General features: G+C 40.8%; 1 protein-coding gene across 1 annotated transcript in view; it reads right to left on the bottom strand.

Moving 5' to 3' along the window:
• Nucleotides 1-20,889, bottom strand: part of DNA2 (DNA replication helicase/nuclease 2) — a 47,621-nt gene extending 26,732 nt beyond the window's left edge. The window contains exons 1-7 of the mRNA XM_036113842.2: nt 20,743-20,889; nt 19,159-19,341; nt 18,116-18,299; nt 14,577-14,722; nt 9,754-9,885; nt 3,530-3,749; nt 704-821 (exon numbers count right to left, since the gene is read on the bottom strand). Coding sequence (XP_035969735.2) covers nt 704-821; nt 3,530-3,749; nt 9,754-9,885; nt 14,577-14,722; nt 18,116-18,299; nt 19,159-19,341; nt 20,743-20,813 — 1,054 coding nt within the window. The 5' untranslated portion in view covers nt 20,814-20,889. The remainder of the gene's footprint in view (nt 1-703; nt 822-3,529; nt 3,750-9,753; nt 9,886-14,576; nt 14,723-18,115; nt 18,300-19,158; nt 19,342-20,742) is intronic.
• Between the last annotated feature and the right edge of the window lie 451 nt (nt 20,890-21,340).

Below are 21,340 nucleotides of genomic sequence, written 5' to 3'. Positions count from 1 at the left end.
ACATAAAATGAACATTCATGTTTCCCAATACACTAGAATAACAACATTTTGGTGTATATTTGCTTAAATTTTTGTTCACTTCATAAGTTCTTTTAAACAACCATATATCTCATAACTAGTAAATATTATGAAGTTGGTATTTTTAGCTAAATGCTATGGATAAATACAGCTATCTAGAATGTCTCAAATATAAGACAGGAAGTTTAAAATAAATGTTTGTATAATAAAATTTTAAAAGGTTAAAGATGTTTTCAACTGTACAGTATATTGTTAAAATTCTTTTTTTAAAAATACCACAACTGGGGCGCCTGCGTGGCTCAGTTGGTTAAGCGACTGCCTTCGGCTCAGGTCATGATCCTGGAGTCCTGGGATCGAGTCCCACATCAGGCTCCCTGCTCGGCGGGGAGTCTGCTTCTCCCTCTGACCCACCCCCCTCTCATGCTCTCTCTCTCTATCTCATTCTCTCTCTCAAATAAATAAATAAATAAATCTTTAAAAAAAAAAAAAGTTGGTTAAAAATACCACAACTAAAAATACATAAATAAGTAAGCAAGCAAATAAATAAAACCATAACTACACATTACAACCTATATTAGACCTCACAAGTACAGTGAATGATTTTTAGGTATATATACAGATTACTAAAGGTTAAAGGAAACAAACAAAACCCAGAGAAGGAAATGCAAAGAGAGAACAGCTCGACCTCTTTTATCAAGATGGTTGGCCGGCACAGGGTACATGTGGCCAGTCTTGAGGTAAAGGAGCAGGCCGGCCTCGGGATCAGCTCTCCTCTCTTGGCTCAGCACTGTGTACAGAACAAGCTGTGAAAACATTGGACATTTTGTCAATGAAAACTAACTTTCATATATCCATGCGTGTTTAGCAATCAACACATACTGGAATTTTAAAATCAAAAGGTCAGGGCGCTTGGGTGGCTCAGTCAGTTGAGCAACCGACTACTATGGGTTTCGTCTCAGGTCATGATCTGAAGGGTTGTGGGATCCAGCCTCACAACCAGCTCCTCGCTCAGGAGGGAGTCTGCTTGAAAGATGCTCTCCCTCTGCAACCCCCATCATAAGCACACATGCACACCCACGTGCTCTGTTTCTAAAAATGAATAAATAAATCTTTAAAAAAATAAAAAATAAAAATAAAAAAATCAGGGGGCGCCTGCGTGGCTCAGTCGTTAAGCGTCTGCCTTCGGCTCATGATCCCAGGGTCCTGGGATCAAGTCCCGTAATGGGCTCCCTGCTCCGAGGGAAGCCTGCTCCTCCCTCTCCCACTCCCCCTGCTTGTGTTCCCTCTCTCGCTGTCTCTCTCTGTCAAATAAATAAATAAAATCTTTAAAAAAATAAAAAAATAAATAGAAAATAAATAAATAAATCAAAAGGTCAATTAAGCTATTTCTATTTTGAAAATAACACGAGAGAAATTAATACAGATAACACAATAATTCAATGTCAAATATTTAACTTCTGCAACACGAACACTGTCTATACTTCTCAGTTTTACACAATAAAGAAATACACAGAGGGCGCCTGGGTGGCTCAGTCAGGTAAGCATGTGCCTTTGGCCCAGGTCATAATCTCAGGGTCCTGGTATTGAGCCCCACATCAGGCTCCCTGCTCAATGGGGAGTCTGCTTCTCCCTCTCGCTCTGCCCCTCCTCCTGGCTGTGTTTTTCTCTCATTCTCTCTCTCTCTCTCAAATAAATGAAATATTTTAAAAAAAATACATAGACTTTTTCTTAGTAAATATTTAGGTGTGTCTCTGTCAAATAAATAAATAAAATCTTTAAAAAAACAGAAAAAAGAGGGAAATTAACCAAACTATATATTCTGAAGTTCACAGTCTTTAGACACTATTTTCCCTGTTTCAAATAATAAATGAACTAAAAAAATAAATAGATAAAAAATAAATAAGTGAACTAAACATTAAAATGCATATTATTTATGTCATAGTTACTGGGACAACTAAATGAGACTAACTCTACAAAGTTCAGTTTTTTGCAGAGCATAAGTCATTATTAGCTACATTAAATTTATGTGGTGCTCTCCAAAGAAACCATCTAAGACAAGTTAGAAACAGCTGGTTTACAGTTCATGAAACCACCTTAGCAACAATAGCAAGTTACTTAGTCATATACAACCTGCAAACAAGCTAATATGTTTTCCAGGAGATTTCCAAGATTAAAATGTTGAATAATTTATGTCTTTGTTTGTTTGTTTTTTTAGTAGGCTCCACACCCAGCCTGGAGCCCAGTGTGGGGCCTGAACTCTCGACCATGAGATCAAGACCTGAGCTGAGATTAAGAGCTGGAAGCCTGGGATATCTGGGTGGCTCAGACGTTAAGCATCTGTCTTTGGCTCAGGTCATGATCCCAGGGTCCTGGGATCAAATCCTGCCTGGGGCTCACTCAGCAGGGAGCCTGCTTCTCCTTCTGCCTGCTGTTCCCCCTGCTTGTGCTGTCTGTCTCTCTGACAAATAAATAAAATCTTAAAAAGGAAAAAAAAAAATGAGTTGGAAGCTTAACCAACTGAGCCACCCAAGTGTCCCTGATTTATGTCTTTAAATCATAAAATTTCAGGGGCACCTGGGTGGCTCAGTTGGTTAAGCATGTGCCACACCAACTCAGGTCATGATCCCAGGGTCCTGGGATCGAGCCTCACCTCGAGCAGGGAGCCTGCTTCTCCCTCTCTGCCTCTACCCTGATGCCCACCCCACCCCGGCTCATGCTCTCTCGCTCTCTCAAATAAATAAATAAATAATACATAAATCATGAAATTCCAAAATACCAAGACCAGTCATTATAATTAACATACCTAGGTAGGAGAAAAGAAAGATTTATGTTAATTACTTTAAGTCACTATAAATAATATGTTTCAGATAATTTTGAAGTACAACAAAAGATTGTTATGTTTACCAAAGAGAAGAAAAGATGAATAAAAACTTGAATTTAACATAATGGTAAGACATGGTTCTATATTTCATTTTAGATAATAATCATTAAAATCAGATTAAGAGTCAAAAATAAAAGAATGGATTTAGACTGATGTTTTCTAAGAGTATGCTATGTTAGATATTACATGAAAACAATAGCTCCATGGTAAATTAAGTTTAGGAAACAATGGGTTTAAACATACCTAAACCAAATCCATATTACTCTGATTTCTCAGAAACTTTAATATGCTACCATGGATCATTAAATCTCCAAATATACTTGGTTTCTTCAACTTTTATCACCAAGGAATTCTTTTTTTAGGAGCATCTGTTTAGTAGTGTGGCAACATAAACTTGGCACCACTGGCTTATGAATCAGCTGTTGTATTTCTTTGCTAGAGAAAACTTTCTGCTGTAGACATGTATACATTTATAAACAATTTGAGTACCCTGGATACATCCCAAATTGAAAAGTACTATACGAAACTTAAACAAAAATCACCCAAATTGAACCAAAATATATAAAGCAGACCTACATTTTTCAGTATACTAAATATTCAGACAATTTTCTTATTAAGACTTATACCCACCTGACTACGGTGTTCAATAGAATTTAATTCTCTGCCAGTTTTAAGTTCCAATGGCATTATCTTATACTTCGTTTTACATCCTCGATGTATTTTCACACCAACTGTGACATCTATTTTGCCTTTCAATCCAAACCTAGGGGACCAAATGCTTTCTTCAATGTCCAATGAGTTTATGACTTCAATATTACACGTTGAATTATTATTATTACCATCACTTGGCCTAAAAAATTAAACACAAAAATACTTCATTAGAACACTAAGCACAGGGTGCCTGGGTGGCTCAGTTGGTTGGGCGTCTGCCTTCGGCTTGGGTTGTGGTCCTGGAGTCCCAGGATCAAGTCCCACGTCGGGCTCCCTGCTCGGCCGGGAGTCTGCTTCTCCCTCTGCCCTTCACCCTGCTTGTGTTCTCTCTCACTCACTTTCTCTCCCTCTCAAATAAATGAATAAAATATTAAAAAAAAAAAAAGAACACTTAGCACATTTCTCTTTATGCTGTTATTGACTACTATACGCAGAGAATGCAGGGATGGGAAACCAACAACATACGTTTACAGCAGTGATTCTCAAAGTGTGGTGCCTAGAGGAGCAGCATGAACATCACCTGGGAACTTGTAATAAAAGCAAATTCTCAGGCCCCACTCCAGACCTACTCAATCAGAAACTCTGCAGGTGAAGCCCAGCAATTTGTCTTACAAGCTCTGCAAGTAGGGGTGCCTGGGTGGCTCAGTCATTAAACATCTGCCTTTAGCTCAGGTCATGATTCCAGGGTCCTGGGATGGAGCCCTGCATCGGGCTCTCTGCTCAGTGGGGAGCCTGCTTCTCCCCCCTCCTCTGCCTGCCACTCTGCCTACTTGTGCTCTCTCTCTGTCAAATAAATAAATAAAATCTCTAAAAATTAATTAATTAAAATAAAAATTGAGATTTAAAAAGCTTAAAAATTCTGACTGTCAGAATACATGATTTAGTTGACTTTGGTTGCCAATTTCATGTTATTTAGATCAGCAGCTATTTCTTAACAAATGAGAATATTTTCTAAGAGAAAAAAAATGACATCTTCAGTGATTCTTTGTTAACCATTTCAGGATGCTTCAAATATAATCTCCAGGAATATATGTATACTTCTGCAACCTCTGAGGAAGACAACAGAGGAATTCAGGGAAGCTACAACTTATCCGAAATTTCTTAAATATTATTCTGTTCTCTTTCTCCAAATGTTATCTAATTGTGTTATATATTTAAATATGCTCCTATGAAATAAAGCAAACTTTATTATTCATAAAATGTCACATGTATACCTAATAGAAGATAGGTAATGAAACTTTTAACATTGCTAATAAAATTCATTCCCCTAGAAAATGAAGTAATGTGATTTCAGACCTAGATCTGTGGAATAAATGACAGTATTTCAATTTAACTACTATGATTTTAATCAACATAATGCTGTAAAACTCCTTCAAGAACCACCTGATTGAGAATATGGTATTGTGAAGATGAAGAAAATTTACACTTAATTACCTATGGGTGAGAAACGTTGTCTCTCTCTTTTTTTTTTAAGATTTTTATTTATTTGAGGGACGCCTGGGTGGCTCAGTTGGTTAAGAGACTGCCTTCGGCTCAGGTCATGATCCTGGAGTCCCGGGATCGAGTCCCACATCGGGCTCCCTGCTCAGCAGGGCATCTGCTTCTCCCTCTGACCCTCCCCTCTCTCATGTGTGCTCTCTCTCACTCATTCTCTCTCTCTCAAATAAATCTTAAAAAAAAAAAAAAGATTTTTATTTATTTGACAGAGAGAGCGAGCACAAGGAGGAGGAGCAGCAGAGGGAGAGGGAGAAGCAGAGGGAGAGGGAGAAGCTAGCTCCCCGCTGAACACGACCCAAGCCAAAGGCAGACGCTCAACTAACTGAGCCACCCAGGCGCCCCAGGTTGTCTCTTTAAATGACCTTTAAAGGTCTCATTCTCTGTGCTAAAGTCTAAAGATTTTTTTCTTTAAAGATGGCTATAAACTGCTGCAAAAATGACACAAGCTAAAATACAGAGGAGCGCTTCCTTCACAGAGAGACATATAAGACTCCATTGGAAGTAACTGAAACAAAAAAAAAGCCTTATACCAAGATACAGAGAGGAGAACACTGGGCTGGGAATCAAGAATTGTTACTGTAGACTCAGCCCCACCACTGGTTTTTCGTATAAAACCTGGACTAGTCACACCACTCACTGGATCTCAATTTCCTTATTTGAAATCTAGGAGTTGATCTCAAAAATCCCTTTCAGGTCAAAGACAACCCTGAATCCCACACTTTCCCTGGCTTCCTGATATACTTGTTCCAGGCTACCTAATTCCTTGCTGGTCCATCATCAGCCTCATTCGATGGATTCTACTCCTCTCTCCCTCTGTCCTTACAGAGCCCACTCTTAGCTGCCAGAGTTCCATGCCTCTTCTGTTGCCCTACATGTTCTCTCTAAGCAATGCCCTCCAGGTCTATGTTTTCAACTACCACCAGTAGAGAGTTCTTGGAGGGTTTTAGTCTCCCTGTAACACCAGGACCAATGCATGGAATACCTATATGCTGAATAGGTTAAGTCCATGAATCGATGAGAAAATGGCAGCTTATCACTGCAGAAACAATGAATAAACCTTAACCGAAAGAAAAAAACATGCAGACAAAATGCTAAAACAATTAAACAGTAAAAGAAAAGCTAATATCTGAAACAAGGAAAAGGGATATCCACCACAACTTTAATTCTCAAGCAAATTTAAATTACTCCAAAATAAATAATAAGGAAGGACCAGAAAGGTGTATAGTGAGGGAGGGTAAACAAGGATAAAGAAATAATTAGGAATAACAGAGAACAAAAATTAAGTTTGTAATTATTACAGAAAATCAATAGAGACCAGAATGACAGAAACACTACAAAACAATGAAACAAATCAGGAGAATGACTACTTAATAAACATTTATCTGTTTATCACAGTGAAGACTAATGCACTGAGACCCACCCCCTATTCTAGACATAGACAATCTGCTCCAAAGAAATAATAAAGAACAAAGCATTTATAAATTAAACCCACTTATTACAGCCTTTTTTTTTAAGGGAGGGAGCTACTGGTAAATTTAAGACCACTGCAGAAAAAAAGAATATGAAAAATAAACCCAATTCTAAAAGCACGATAAGCCTCATTTTTTTAAACTACCATTATTAAAATATATATCAAAATCGTGGCAAGCTGACTGTGGTGATGGTTACAGAACTCTACAAATATACTAAAAGTCACTGAGTTGTAAATAATAATAAAATAAATAAAAATAATTAAAATCCAGATACAGGACAGAGGCGCCTGGGTGGCTCAGTCGTTAAGCGTCTGCCTTCGGCTCAGGTCACGATCCCAGGGTGGAATCGAGCCCCGCATCGGGCTCCCTGCTCCGCGGGAAGCCTGCTTCTCCCTCTCCCACTCCCCCTGCTTGTGTTCCCTCTCTCGCTGTGTCTCTCTCTATCAAATAAATAAATAAAATCTTTAAAAAAATAAAAATAAAAAATAAATAAAATCCAGATACAGGACATTTAAACATTGCTAACAACCTTCTAAAATGATTACAAAATTCTCAGAGAATTCTAGCAATATGTAAAAGGTTGTAAAATTTCCAAATATCTTTGATGAAGTAGTCCACTTGGGAGATTTTAACGCCAAGAAATAAGTGTCCCATAGGTCAACCCTTCCACTTGTATACTCTCATTCCTTCTCCCATACTCAAGACATAGCTGACCTTTCCCATCTCTCATGATGACTTCTGCCCTCTCTATGGAATTCTCCCCATTGGCATATGAACACATTATACCTCTCATCTTCAAAACAACAACAAAGCTCTCTTAGCTCCACATAAGCCTCTGGCTACCCTTCCATTTCTATGTGTCCCTCATATAACAAACCCTCACTATAGCTGTCTAACTCCCTGTCTCCAAATCCTCCTCTACCATTCTCCCTTGACATCCTTCTCATCACATTTTCTCCCCTGGAATCACTGCTGCCTTTTCTTTCCCTCACACTCCACATCCAATCCAAAACTACCAGTTCTACCGCTAAAGTCTGACTAAAGTCCAACTGATTCTCATCACTTCCACAACTCTCACTGTGGTCTCAGCCACCAACATCCCTTACTTGGATTCTTGTAAGAGCCTCCAACTTGGTCTCTCTACCTCTGTCCTTATCCTACAACACAGTCTCAAAAGAGCAGCCAGAATGATCCTTTTAAAAGTAAATCTGATCGGGGCGCCTGGCTGGGCTCAGTAACAAGAACTCTTGATCTCGGGGTTGTGAGTTCAAGACCCACGTTGGGTGCAGAGATTACTTAAATAAATAAACATTTATAAATAAATAAAGTAAACCTGATCAATGCAGATCAGTGCAGCACAGAAAGGTTAAGTTACACAGCTAAACTGTGGCAAAACTGGGATTCACATCCAGGCTCAGTATGGTTCTTTCTGAACCACGGAGAACTTGAGACAACAAATTGGTCCAAAGAACTAATTGTTCCCAAGCTTTCTGATGCACAAATCTTAAACAAGTTATTCAGATCACAAAGTGTTCTGAGATAAAATAGTTAAGAATACTGAGGAAAGGTAAAGAAAATTTATATAAATGGAAGCTGTGCCTATTTATTTATTTATTTATTTTTTTTTTTTAAGATTTTATTTATTTCAGAGAGAGAATGAGAGACAGCATGAGAGGGACGAGGGTCAGACGAAGAAGCAGACTCCCCGCTGAGCAGGGAGCCCGATGCGGGGCTCGATCCCAGGACTCCAGGATCATGACCTGAGCCGAAGGCAGTCGCCTAACCAACTGAGCCACCCAGGCACCCCAGCTGTGCCTATTTAAAGAAAAAGAAAATGTTGCTCACTTAAGGGGAAAAGAAAGAAAAAAAAAGTTTTCTGGGGCGCCTGGGTGGCTCAGTCGTTAAGCATCTGCCTTCGGCTCGGGTCATGATCCCAGAGTCCCGGGATCGAGCCCCGCATCGGGCTCCCTGCTCCGCGGGAGGCCTGCTTCTCCCTCTCCCACTCGCCCTGCTTGTGTTCCCTCTCTCGCTGTGTCTCTCTCTGTAAAATAAATAAATAAAATCTTTAAAAAAAAAAAAAAAGGAAATTACATCACAACCCTCCCATGCAAGCAAGCTCTCCAGCGGCCTCTTATCTAATCAGAATAGCAGCCAGAGTCCTGACATGGCTTATGAGGCCCCAGGAAAGCTACTTCTGCTCCTTCCTTCCTCACTCTGCTCCCGCCACACTGGCAGGTGTGCATCACCCGAGGGGCTTTTGCCTGGAATGCTCTTCCTGGGGAGAGCTGCGCAGCTACCTCTTTCATCTCCTTCATGCTTCACCTCCACGTCATCTTATTGGAGAGGCCTTTCACAATCATTCAGTGGAAATCATATGTCCCACCACCACTACTACCAACTCCATGTTCCTTCTTAGGTTGTTCTACCCTGCATTTACCACAGTCCGCACCCCCCCGCCATTGTTTACTTGTTCAGTAGTATAGAAGCCCCATGAAGTCAGCTGCTTTCCCCTCCCCCACCCCTGCTATGATAATCCCAGCACCTAGAACATTACCTGGCACATATTAGGCACTCAATAAATATTTGCTGAATGAGTAAACAATGATAGAGAAAAAATGTATTACTTATAAATTTATATGAATGCTTCTTTAAGGGGAAAAACAATAAAATACCAAATGCCAAACTGAGTTAAATGGTTAAACCCAGTATTTGAACAGATAGCACAAATCCACAAGACAATCAACATGTGACACAGTCCATATAGGATAGTAATAGAAATACATACGAAATTAGGACCCCCAGACTATTTACAAATTGGTTATTTTATTTAAAAAACATACTGACAGGAGCACCTGGCTGGCTCAGTCGGTGGAGAATGCGACTCTTGATCTTTGAATTCAAGTCCCACATTGGGTGTAGAGATTACTTCAAAAAAAAAATGTTAAAAACATACTGATATACAAAAATCAGAAGATTTTATTATAACGAAAGTAGAATTTCTATTCATCAGATTATTTTTTGTTCTGGAAAGACACTCAGGACTGTAATTTATAAAATAAGCAAACAAAAAAGCTAGTTGTACTAACTAGACCTTTAAAAAGCTTTAATTCAACGTACAGAATAAAATCCTGATCTGAACATATGAACACCATATAAACAAAATGAGTTTCTTACAGAGAGAGCTGCATCTGGGGGAAGTCACCTGAAGTGTACTTATGCATGAAATCTCCGGCCCATTTAGAAAATGAAGGAAGATACTCCTCTACTTCTTGTTTTATCTCCTCTTGATTCAGATTTAAGCGATACCTGAAAAATAAGAGATTAAACAAGAAAGCATAAATATGAAAAAAGTAAATAAGGACAAAAACATCCAAATAAACAAGTTATCCATCAACTAATTAACGGATGTATAATGCGATGTATACATGGGGCACCTGGCTGCCTCAGCTGGTAGAACGTAGAGTGTGCGACTCTTAAATCTCGGAGTCATGGGTTCAAGCCCCACATTGGGGACAGAGTGTACTTTAAATAAAGAAAATCTTTTTTTTTCTAAAGATTTTATTTATTTATTTGACAGAGAGAGACACAGTGAGAGAGGGAACACAAGCAGGGGGAGTGGGAGAGGGAGAAGCAGGCTTCCCGCGGAGCAGGGAGCCCTATGGAGGGCTCGATCCCAGGACCCTGGGATCATGACCTGAGCCGAAGGCAGACGCTTAACCACTGAGCCACCCAGGCGCCCCATAAAATCTTCTTTTTAAATGTGGTGTATACATAGAATGGAATATTATTCAGCCTTAAAACAGAAGAGAGCAGAGGCCTATCAGTCCACCAAAAGAACTGATTCAGCAGAGAAGACAAAATTAGCAACCCTAGCTCTGCCAAGATTGCTTCTCCTGAGCACAGTGGCAACCTCAAGCTGAAAGAGAAGCTGACATTCCTTAGGGGAGCAACTGCTAATACAAGAAAGCCCCAAATGATCATACATTCAGACTACCAGAGGCAAAGGTTATCCTTGCAAAAGGCTGCTTGAAATCTGGCAAAGTCCTTGGCTAGCAGCAACATGCCACACCTTAGCACTTACGCCCCTGACACAGTCATCGGATGTCACCACATGCCAGGCCCCAGCCACCAGGCTGTGTGGCGAGAAGAGGCCTGAAGGCAAGGTGAGCAAGACCAGCTCTGCCCATTGCAGTGGGTGCCCCTGAACCCACGGGGCACACCAGGATGTCCAGGGCCCTGCTCAGCCTGTTCTATGACTAGTGTCTTCATGGTATAAAGCCCATCATATGTACCATGATGTATACTACTTAATCTTACAAAAAGAATCTACACACATCTAACAGGTGAATCCAAGTAAAGAGTATATGGATGCTGTCTGCACTAATCTTGCAACATTTCTCTAAATTTGAAATTATTTCCAAATAAAAAGATTTTTTAAATGTTTTAAGCGCATATATTCTCTGGCCCAACAATTCTACTTCTACGTATTTAACCCAAATATATGCCTCACAGGTATGAAATAAAGGATATATAAAGGTATTTCCTGGTTTTTTTTTTTTAAGATTTATTTATTTATTGGAGGTACAGAGAGCAAGAGAGAGTGACCAGAGACAGAAGCAGAGGGAGAGGGAGAGAAAATCTCAAGCAAACTCCACACTGAGCATAGAGCCCAAGGCAGGGCTCAAGCCCATGATCCCAAGATCATGACTTGAGCTGAAATCAAGAGTTGGACGCTTAACCAACTGGGCCACCCAGGGGCCCCTAAAGGTATTTCTTATACAATTGCTAATAAAAGCAAAGATTGAAATACCAGAGGGATACTTAAATAAATTATAATACATTCATACAATGAAATATTATGCCATTATTAATGAAAAATGACAGTTCAGGGGTGCCTGGGTGGCTCAGCCGGTTGAGCATCAGACTCTTGATTTCAGCTCAGGTCATGATCCTGGGATTATGGGATCAAGCCCTGCAACAGGCTCAGCGCTGGGCTGGGTGTGGAGCCTGCTTAAGTTTTTCTCTCTCCCTCTCCTTCTGCCTCTACCACCCCCCACCCACTCTTTCTCTCAAAAAAAAAAAAAAAGAGAGTGAGTCAGCTCAGTAAGCACTAATATGGAATGATCACCAAGCTTAACCTTTAAGTGCACAATAATGTGCATAGTATTCTACAATTTACCTAGCAAAAAATATATATGTACACATACCCACACACACACTGTCACACATAAACATTTGAAATCTCTGTGTAAGGACATGCAAGAAACTGGTAACAGTGGTTGCCTTTGGGGCACCTGAGCGGCTCAGCTGGTTAAGCGTCTCCCTTCAGCTCAGGTCGTGATCCCAGGGTCCTGGGATTGGATTCCTCATCAGGCTCCCTGGGATTGAGTCCCACATTAGGTTCCTTGCTCAGTCGGAAGCCTGCTTCTCTCCTCTGCCTGCCACTCCCCCTGCTTGTGCTCTCTCTCTGTCAAATAAATAAAATCTTAAAAAAAAAAAAAAACAAACAGTAGTTGCCTTTGGGAAGAGGAACTAGGTGACGAGGAGGATGCAGGGAGAAAGGACTTACTTTGTACCATATACCCTATTGTACTCTTATAATATGGTATACACAAATTTATAACCTTTTTAGGAATAATTTATTATTTTAAAAAATACCTACACAATTGGGTAATTTTTTCCTAAATAACTTTCTCCAACCATCTTGGAGCCATTCTTCATTGTCATGATGTCGTTAGGTAAATTCTTCCCAGTGTTTTATTTTTTACAGAGTAGACTCTTTAAAATTTCCAAGCCAGTCCATACTGGTTATTTAATGTCTTCTGCATTTAAATTCTCCTTTATAATTTTAGCCAAGTCACAGCAAAACAACATGTAACAGCCTGGTCTTTCCGGAGATTATTAAGATACTTAAGGTAGGATCTTCAAGCCTAGACTTTTATAGGTATTAACAAGAGGGTAAAGCATAGAAGATAAAAATCTGGGGGCACCTGGGTGGCTCAGTGGGTTAAGCATCCAACTGTTGATTTAGCTCAGGCCTTGATCTCAGGGCTGTGAGTTCAAGCCCCATGGTGCGCTCCACACTGGGTGTGGAGCCTGTATTTAAAATAAAACCTGTTCTGGGGCGCCTGGGTGGCTCAGTCATTAAGCGTCTGCCTTCGGCTCAGGTCAATGATCCCAGGGTCCAGGGATTGAGCCCTGCATCGGGCTCCCTGCTCAGCGGGAAGCCTGCTTCTCCCTCTCCCACTCCCCCTGCTTGTGTTCCCTCTCTTGCTGTCTCTGTCAAAAAATAAATAAAAATCTTAAAAAAACAAACAAACAAAAAATAGTAAAATAAAATCTGTTCTAAGGACTGTAATAAGATAGAAGGATCGATGAGAGGGTAGAAAAGAACTTTCAACCTGTTGTTTTAGGGCCTGGGAATTTTTTAAAAAGCTTCCACTTGATGGGACGGACGCCTGACTGGTTCAGTCAGTAGAGCATGCAACTCTTGATCTTGGGGTGGTAAGTTTTCATCCCACACATGGGGCAGAGTTTACTTTAAAAAAAAAAAAAAAGCGGCACTATGGCTTCCTACTTGCTCACTTTCTTAGACCCTTTAATCTGAAGTAGCAGCTGCTATGTTGTGAGGAGAGGCTCACGTGGCAAGAAACTGAAGCCTCATGACAACAGCCGTGAGTGTATCATCGTGGAGGCAGGTCCTCCCTTCAAAGGACTGCAGCTCCAAATGGGAGACCCTGAGGCTGAACCATCCAGCTAAGCCACCTCTGAATTCCTAACCTACAGAAACTATGAGATAATTGATTACTTGTCATTTTAAGCCACTAAGTTTTTTGTTTGTTTGTTTTTTTAAGCTACTAGGTTTTGATTTGTTTCAGGGCAATGATCAATACAACACACAACAGGTATCACTGTACGTTGATTAGGGTATGGCAAAAAAAAGTTAAAACTCTGAAATGCCAGAAACAAGTGTTGGCAAGGATGTGGGGGGAAAAAAACCCAAAAACCCTCATGTACTGTTGGTGGGAATGCAAACTAGTGCCGCCACTGTGGAAACAGTATGGAGGTTCCTCAAAAAATTAAAAATAGGGGCGCCTAAGTGGCTCAGTCGGCTAAGAGTCTGCCTTCAGCTCAGGTCATGATCCCGGGGTCCTGGGATCAAGCCCCGAGTTGGGCTCCCGGCTCAGCGGGGAGTCTGCGTCTCCCTCTGCCCCTCCCCCCTGCTCCTGCTCTCTCCCTCTCTGTCTTTCTCTCTCTCTCTCAAATAAATAAATATTTTTTAAAAAAATAAAAAAGAAAATGTTTTAGGACAATAGATCATGTCATTAGTAAATCAGTTGTATGGCATTTTGGAACACATATTTTCCACATAAACAGGGAAAGAGAATTACATCTGGGGAAAAATTACAACTAGTTTGGAAATCAAAATTACCCCTAATAAAAATATTTCTGTGAAAAAACATGGTCTGCAACAAGAGTCACAAAGAAACAGCAGAATATGTTGACGCTCTGCATGTAGTCACTCATAAAATGCCAACACTTAGCCATTTGTGGGCTTATGTATATTCTCTCCACTGTCACAAAAAGTCTGCAAAATAGGTATTATCACCTTTTTCAAAATTTTTAAGTAACCTGTTCAATCCTAAAACTGGCAAAGCTAGAATTTAAAACTAGGTCCATCTGACTCCCAAACCCATACAATTTACAGTATGTCACATTTCTAGAAGTAAGCCAAATGTTTTTCACACTCTCAGAGAGCAGCTGAAGAGTCTATTGTGCAGGTGTAAGAATATCCAGATATTTTTAGCTCAAGAGTTTCTATTCTGCAATTTCAGAAGCTCCTCACAGAACTGCAGTGGGGTATTACATCCCTGAATCTGCATTCTAGTATTACTCTGATTTATATTTAATAGTCTAATAACCAAATATCTTATAGATTACAGGAAAGAATGTTCTATAATAAAATAGTACCTACAGTACATCTTGTAACTACTTACATTTCCTTAAGATGCCTTATTTCTTGAACAGTTTGAAAAGCAAATTCTTGTAGCTTTTCTGGGGCAAAGCTATTGCTTATTGCTTTTTGAAATACTTCATGAAGAACTGTACCAATCAGCATTTGGTGTGTGGCTGGATCGGAGCTCTATTAAAAAAAAAAATCATACGTTTTACTACAAGACATATTAACAGACATGATCCCATATTTATTACCTATCCTATTAAACCACCACAGCCAAAGTGCACTGGTGAGACAAATGCCAAAATATTAAACAAATTTTTTTCTAGTTAGTAAAATTATAGATGACTTTCACTTTAAGATTTTTTTTTTAATTTATTCATTTGAGAGAAAGAGAGAGCACAAGCATGGGGAGAGGCAGAGGGAGAAGCAGACTCCCCACTGAGCAGGGAGCCCGATGCGGGACTCAATCCCAGGACCCTGAGATCATGACCTGAGCCAAAGGCAGACGCTCAACTGACTGAGCCACCCAGGCGCCCAACTTTTACTTTCTTCTATTCAGAATTACCTGATTTTACAAGCATGTTTTTTTTTTTTTTTTTTTTTTTTTAGATTTTTTATTTATTTATTTGAGAGAGAGAGAGAGAGAAACAGCATGAGAGGGGAGAGGGTCAGAGGGAGAAGCAGGCTCCCTGCTGAGCCGGGAGCCCGATGTGGGACTCGATCCCAGTACTCTGGGATCATGACCTGAGCCGAAGGCAGTTGCTTAACCAACTGAGCCACCCAGGTGCCCCAAGCATGTTATTTTTTTAAAAATCAGTAATTTCCATTTTGAAATCAATAGAAGTAACCCTATATGAAAAAGTTCAATGTATTCTCAAACGCTTAACATATTCTTTTCTAATTTCACTTTATAATCTACTCAAATAAAACCCAATAAAGCCATAGCTCCTAAATTCATGTAAGTGAAAGATATTACTCAAACAGGGGCGCCTGGGTGGCTCAGTCGTTAAGCGTCTGCCTTCAGCTCAGGTCATGATTCCAGGTCCTGGGATCGAGCCCCGCACCGGGCTCCCTGCTCGGCAGGAAGGCTGCTTCTCCCTCTCCCACTCCCTCTGCTTGTATTCCCTCTCTCGCTGTGTCTCTCTCTGTCAAATAAATAAATAAAATCTTTTAAAAAATAAATAAATAAATAAAAATTAAAACTACAATTAATTGATAACTAAGACTATTGGAAAATGTCTATTTAGGCATTTTTCCTTCTCTTTTTTTTTCTCTTTGCTCAGCTGTATTTTTGGCTTTCTACATACATATAAATTGTATAATTTAAAAAATACCCCAGGGGCACCTGGGTGGCTCAGTCGTTAAAGCGTCTGCCTTCGGCTCAGGTCCTGGGATCGAGCCCTCCATCAGGCTCCCTGCTCCGCGGGAAGCCTGCTTCTCCCTCTCCCACTCCCCCTGTTTGTGTTCCCTCTTTCACTGTGTCTCTGTCAAATAAATAAATAAAATCTTTTAAGAAAAAAATACCCCGAAAGGAAGAAATTCTTTTAACAAATAAAACCCAGGGGCGCCTGAGTGGCTCAGTCGTTAAGCGTCTGCCTTCGGCTCAGGTCATGATCCCAGGGTCCTGGGATCGAGCCCCGCATCGGGCTCCCTGCTCAGCGGGGAGTCTGCTTCTCCCTCTCCCACTCCCCCTGCTTGTGTTCCCTCTTTCGCTGTGTCTCTGTCAAATAAATAAATAAAATCTTTAAAAAAATAAAAAATAAAACCCAGGTTCTTCAACAAATGGCACTGAAGCAAAGAGGGTAAGTATAAGGCAGAACCAACAGAGATTAAAAGAAACTCAGGAGGGGGCACCTGGGTGGCTCAGATGGTTAAGCATCTGCCTTCGGCTCAGGTCATGATCCCAGGGTCCTGGGATCGAGCCCCGCATTGGGCTCCCTGCTTGGTGGGGAGCCTGCCTCTCCCTCTCCCTCTGCTGTTCCCCCTGCTTGTGCTCTCTCGCTCTCTCTGTCAAATAAATAAATAAAATATTTTGAAAAAAAAAAAAAAGAAACTCAGGAGACATACCAACCAAACATAACACAAAGACCTTGTTTGGGAGAACCTGGCTGGCTTAGAGGAGCACGCAAATCTTGATCTTGGGGTTGTGGGTTCGAGACCTACACTGGGGTTAGAGACTACTTAAAAAAAATAAAATCTTAAGGGGTGCCTGGGTGGCTCAATTGGTTAAGCATTTGACCCTTAGTATCCACTCAGGTCATGATCTCACAGTCTTGTGATCAAGCCCTGCCACGGGCTCTGTGCACTCAGCGCAGAGACTGCTTCAGATTCTCTCTCCTTCCCACCCTCTCTGTCAAATAAATAAAATCTTTAAAAAATAATAAATACAATCTTCAAAAAAAAAAGAAAAAAAGAAAAGACCTTGTTTGGATTCTGACTGATTCTAAGAAAACAACTGAATAAAGAGATATTTTCTTGGGAACCTGGGTGGCTGTTGGTTAAGCGTATGCCTTTGGCTCAGGTCATGATCTCAGAGTCCTGGGATGGGTCCAGCATCAGGCTCCCTGCTCAGCGGGGAGCCTATTTCTCCCTCTGCCTGCCGTTCCCCCTGCTTGTGCTCTTTCTCTCTGAGAAATAAATAAAATCTAAATCTATCTATCTATATATATATATCTTTTTAAGAAAAGATTTTATTATTTGAGAGAGAGAGCACAAGCGAGAGAGAGAGAGAGAGAGAGAGAGAGAGAGAGAGAGAGAGCGCGCACAAGCAGGGGGGAGGGGCAGAGGAAGAGAGAGAAGCAGATTCCCCACTGAGCAGGGAGTCTGATTCAGGGCTCGATCCCAGGACCCCAGGATCATGACCTGAACTGAAGGCAGATGCTTCATCGACTGAGCCATACAGGCGCTCCTTAAAAGATATTTTCAATAAAAGACATTACAGGAGCGCCTGGGTGGCTCAGTCAGTTAAGCGTCCAACTTTTGATCAGCTCAGATCACATGATCTCAGGGTCATGAGATGGAGCTGCATGATGGAGCTATGTCCAGCTTGGTGCTGAGCATAGAGCCTGCTTGAGATTCTCTCTCTCCCCCAACCCCCACCCCACAAGGACCCTCTCTCTCTCTAAAAAAAAAATAAAAATAAAAAGATAAAAGATGCTACAGATAAATTGGGCATTATAATTTAAGGAATTACTGTTCATTTGTATGATAAAGATATATTTTTTAAATATCCTCAGCTTTCGTTTACTTGCAAAATAATGTTTGAGAACAGCAAAATGGATACATGGGAGTTTACTTAAAAAAAAAAGTGTGGGGGTGCCTGCGTGGCTCAGTCCGTTAAGCATCTGCCTTCTGCTCAGGTTATGGTCCCAGAGTCCTGGGATCAAGCCCCACATTGGGCTCCCTGCTCAGCGGGGAGCCTGCTTCTCCCTCTCTCTCTGCCCTCCCCCTGCTCATGCTTGTTCTCTCTCATTCTCTCTCAAATAAATAAATAAAATCTTAAAAAAAAAGAAAAAGTGTAAAAGTGCTCTGTAACTCTAAAACCCTGTAGAAACATTAGCTGTTAATATTATTCACCCTAAAAGTTTCATTCAGGACAGCTCTTCTCATACACCGAATACTACTGGCTATGCTTGTGCCAGAAATCAGCATGTCTGGATATAGAATTAAATATCCAAAATCTTCATCTATTATCCAAATATCAGATAGGCAGTCTCCCTCCAAATGAATGATGTCTCCTGGCTCCACTGGTGAAGAGCACCTACAAACAAAGCAAAGTATACATAGTTTAGATTCCTACATTTAAACATATTAAGGAAGCCTCAAAAAGTAAATGAATATTTTATCCGAAGGGATAGTATTTGTAAATTTCTGGGTCTTTCAAAAAAATTTAATACTAGGATGCAGTCCTTTGAATCAACTCCTAGTCACTCTACTCCTTTCTACCTTTGAAATATACCTGAGAATACTCAAGGGTCTTCCTTAAATACCAAAAAGGAAAACTGCTTAATGTTATCATCTACTGCAAAAGCTACCAAATCTTTAATAGTGTTAGTACATAGCTCCAATTATGGATTAGGTTGTTTCAAAAATAATTCTGTCATTCTTAAGACTTCTAGCATATCTACAGTTTCTGTAAGTCTTAAGGCATGAAGCCAAACCCAATGTGTTAATAAAATCATATTTATAATTTTTATCTAGACAAAGAGCCTAAATAGACAAAAATTAGACCTCCACTTTCTTTGCATTTCCCCTTCATCCCTCACATACCATACTTTGCTTGAGTAGAGAAATCTAGGGTTTAAGAATGTTCGTATGCTGTAATTAATTTTGCTCTTAGTGAAAAGCTGCAATCTTAAAAAGTACTGGGAAATTTTGGAAGTAGTCATTTATAAGTCCCTTTGTAGTTAATTTTCAAATGACAATAAAAACCAAGTTCCAGAATAAGGAGCTGGAGATGCTGGGGTAACAAGCACAATTTTTACATGAAATTAATTCAGGTTCATATCTACTCCCTTTATTAACAATTAAATTACAGCAACATCCACACAAGCCTATGTGATGAGTTTTAAGATGGTACCCCTAAGCCAGATAGGTGCTCAAAGTCACACGAAAATTACCAGTTATTCCTAAGGATACACAGTTCTTTATTTTCTAGTGACTGGGAAGCAGTGATGATTAGGTGTTTTTCATGGGTTCCTTCTTCATTCTGTACAATATTGACTGCTAATACCAGGTACCGGTTATCCATTCCTCGGCTCAGAACTGTTTTAGAAAAGGAAGCTTCCACCTTCTTCTGAAATCTGAAACATATACAAACACAACTACTGTACCATGAAATAAGAAGCCATCCAATTTCCTTTATCTACAAACCAACCTTCTCAATTTTCTAGGTTTGTTTCTTCTAGAAAGCTTATCATAATGACCATTAGCTAAATAGGTAAAAATGAAGAGAGTAAGGGCACAGCAGAATTCCTATGATAAAAACTTCCCAGAAGTAATGCCATTTAAAACATGCTTATGATATGGATTTTTCCAAATACTGTATAAGTTCTTAGGAGGAGCTCTGTGATAATGAGGATTAAGGATAAATTGAAAAATACTAAATAACAAATTCCTACCACTGGTGCAAACCTTCCCAAAGTACAAGCAAAAGGAAATGTCTGGACACTATCCTTTTTGTAAATGAAACGGATATTTGTTAGGGAAAAGCATAGTGTGGGTGGTTTGCTGAAGACCTACTGTGAGTCAGTGTTATATTAATCTTTAGGCCTACTTAGAAATCATCTACTCCAAACTACTATTTAATGAAGAAAATCTTTCTATAAAATCTCAGTGAGAATCAACTAGCCCCTACCTCGCAGAGAAAAGCAAGCTTACTACCTGTCATGTTAGCTCATTCCTTCATAGAGTAACTCAGACATTTCTTATTTATAATGGGCAAGTCAACTTCACAATACTTTTATCCATTAATCCTAGCCGCCTGAAAACAATGCAGAATTCTCTAAACGTTCTAGAAAACATTAAGTCCCTCATTAGTCTTTCCAGTTTGACTGCAGTCTTTGTCAGTGACAGTACAACAGAGTCCAACGTCATTACCTCTCTAATTGTAATACCCAACCCTAGGCTCTATTACTTTGTAATCGCCTCATTCACCTACTCCAGGAAGCCTCAGGCCATGAATTTCCCAAGGTCGGCTGGGATGCCTTAAGGATTTTCCCAAATGATAATGCTGATCAAAACCCAAAATGCAAAGATCCGTAAACAATAATTAGCATCGTTATTATTAATTGAAAATAATTCCACACCACGATTGTGGGTCAAGCTGCCCTAACCATTTAGTCCAAGTTGAGGGTAGAGAGCTCTCCTGGGACAAGATTCCCCAACTAAACCTTGAGAAAAGCATCTAGCAGTTGCAATTTCCCTTTACGAGGGCGTTTAAGTGGCTGGCACTCCCTGAATTCAGGCAAGTGATATGAAGAGAAAGAATGAACTGTTGGGTGAGCAGTCTTTGGGCTCTGGCCCGAGTGTGGCCCCAAAGAGAACACTACGAAGCAGACCCCAGCCCCGGAAACTGGTCGGGCGCCCGGAGCCGAGTCATTTAATTCCGAGCCCGGCTCCGCGGAGGCGTGGGTGCGGCCTCTCCCGCTCCTTTCTTTCAAATCTCCCGCCTGGCTCCCAGACCCTCCCTCCGCTCCGCTCACAGCTCCGCCGGCCGCTCGGCCTCTTCCTGGAGACTCTTCTTCAGCAGCTCCAGTTCTTCCAGTTGCGCCATGGCAGGCGCGGAGAATGCAGACTGTCGCCAGGTAATATCAGGGAAACACAGCAGCTCCAACGAGAAAAAGAAGCGCGAGTTTGTGAGGCGCCGCGCGCATGCGCCTCCCCGCGTGGCCCCAAGGGACCTGCGCGAAAGGGCCCCTCCCAGCCCCGCGGGTTCCACGCGGAGCCCTGGGTGGCGGTGTTCTTAACAGACAGTCTTTGCTGCCTTGCTTTAGGGTTTGGGAAACAGGGAGTCTTCATAATCGGGCCCAGACTAAATGCTTCCGCACTTTCTTTAGAAACGCCAACCTTTGCTCAACACAAACTCTTAGAACAGAACCAATGGCCCAAACCCAAGTGTCCCTTGTTAGCTTGCAGAATTTTCCATTTTGGGGAGAAACAAACTCCCCTCCTTTTTTTTTTAGATTTTATTTATTTTTTTGAGCGAGAGAGAGAGAGCACTGGCGGGGAGGGGCAGAGGGAGAAGCAGATTCCCCGCTGAGAAGGGAGCCCCAGGCCGGCTGGATCTCAGGACCCTGAGAT

The sequence above is a fragment of the Halichoerus grypus genome, chromosome 7 (assembly GCF_964656455.1).
Source record: "Halichoerus grypus chromosome 7, mHalGry1.hap1.1, whole genome shotgun sequence".
Taxonomy (NCBI): Eukaryota; Metazoa; Chordata; class Mammalia; order Carnivora; family Phocidae; genus Halichoerus; species Halichoerus grypus.
Note: the sequence above shows the minus strand (reverse complement) of the source record. Positions and strands in the feature narration are given on the sequence as shown.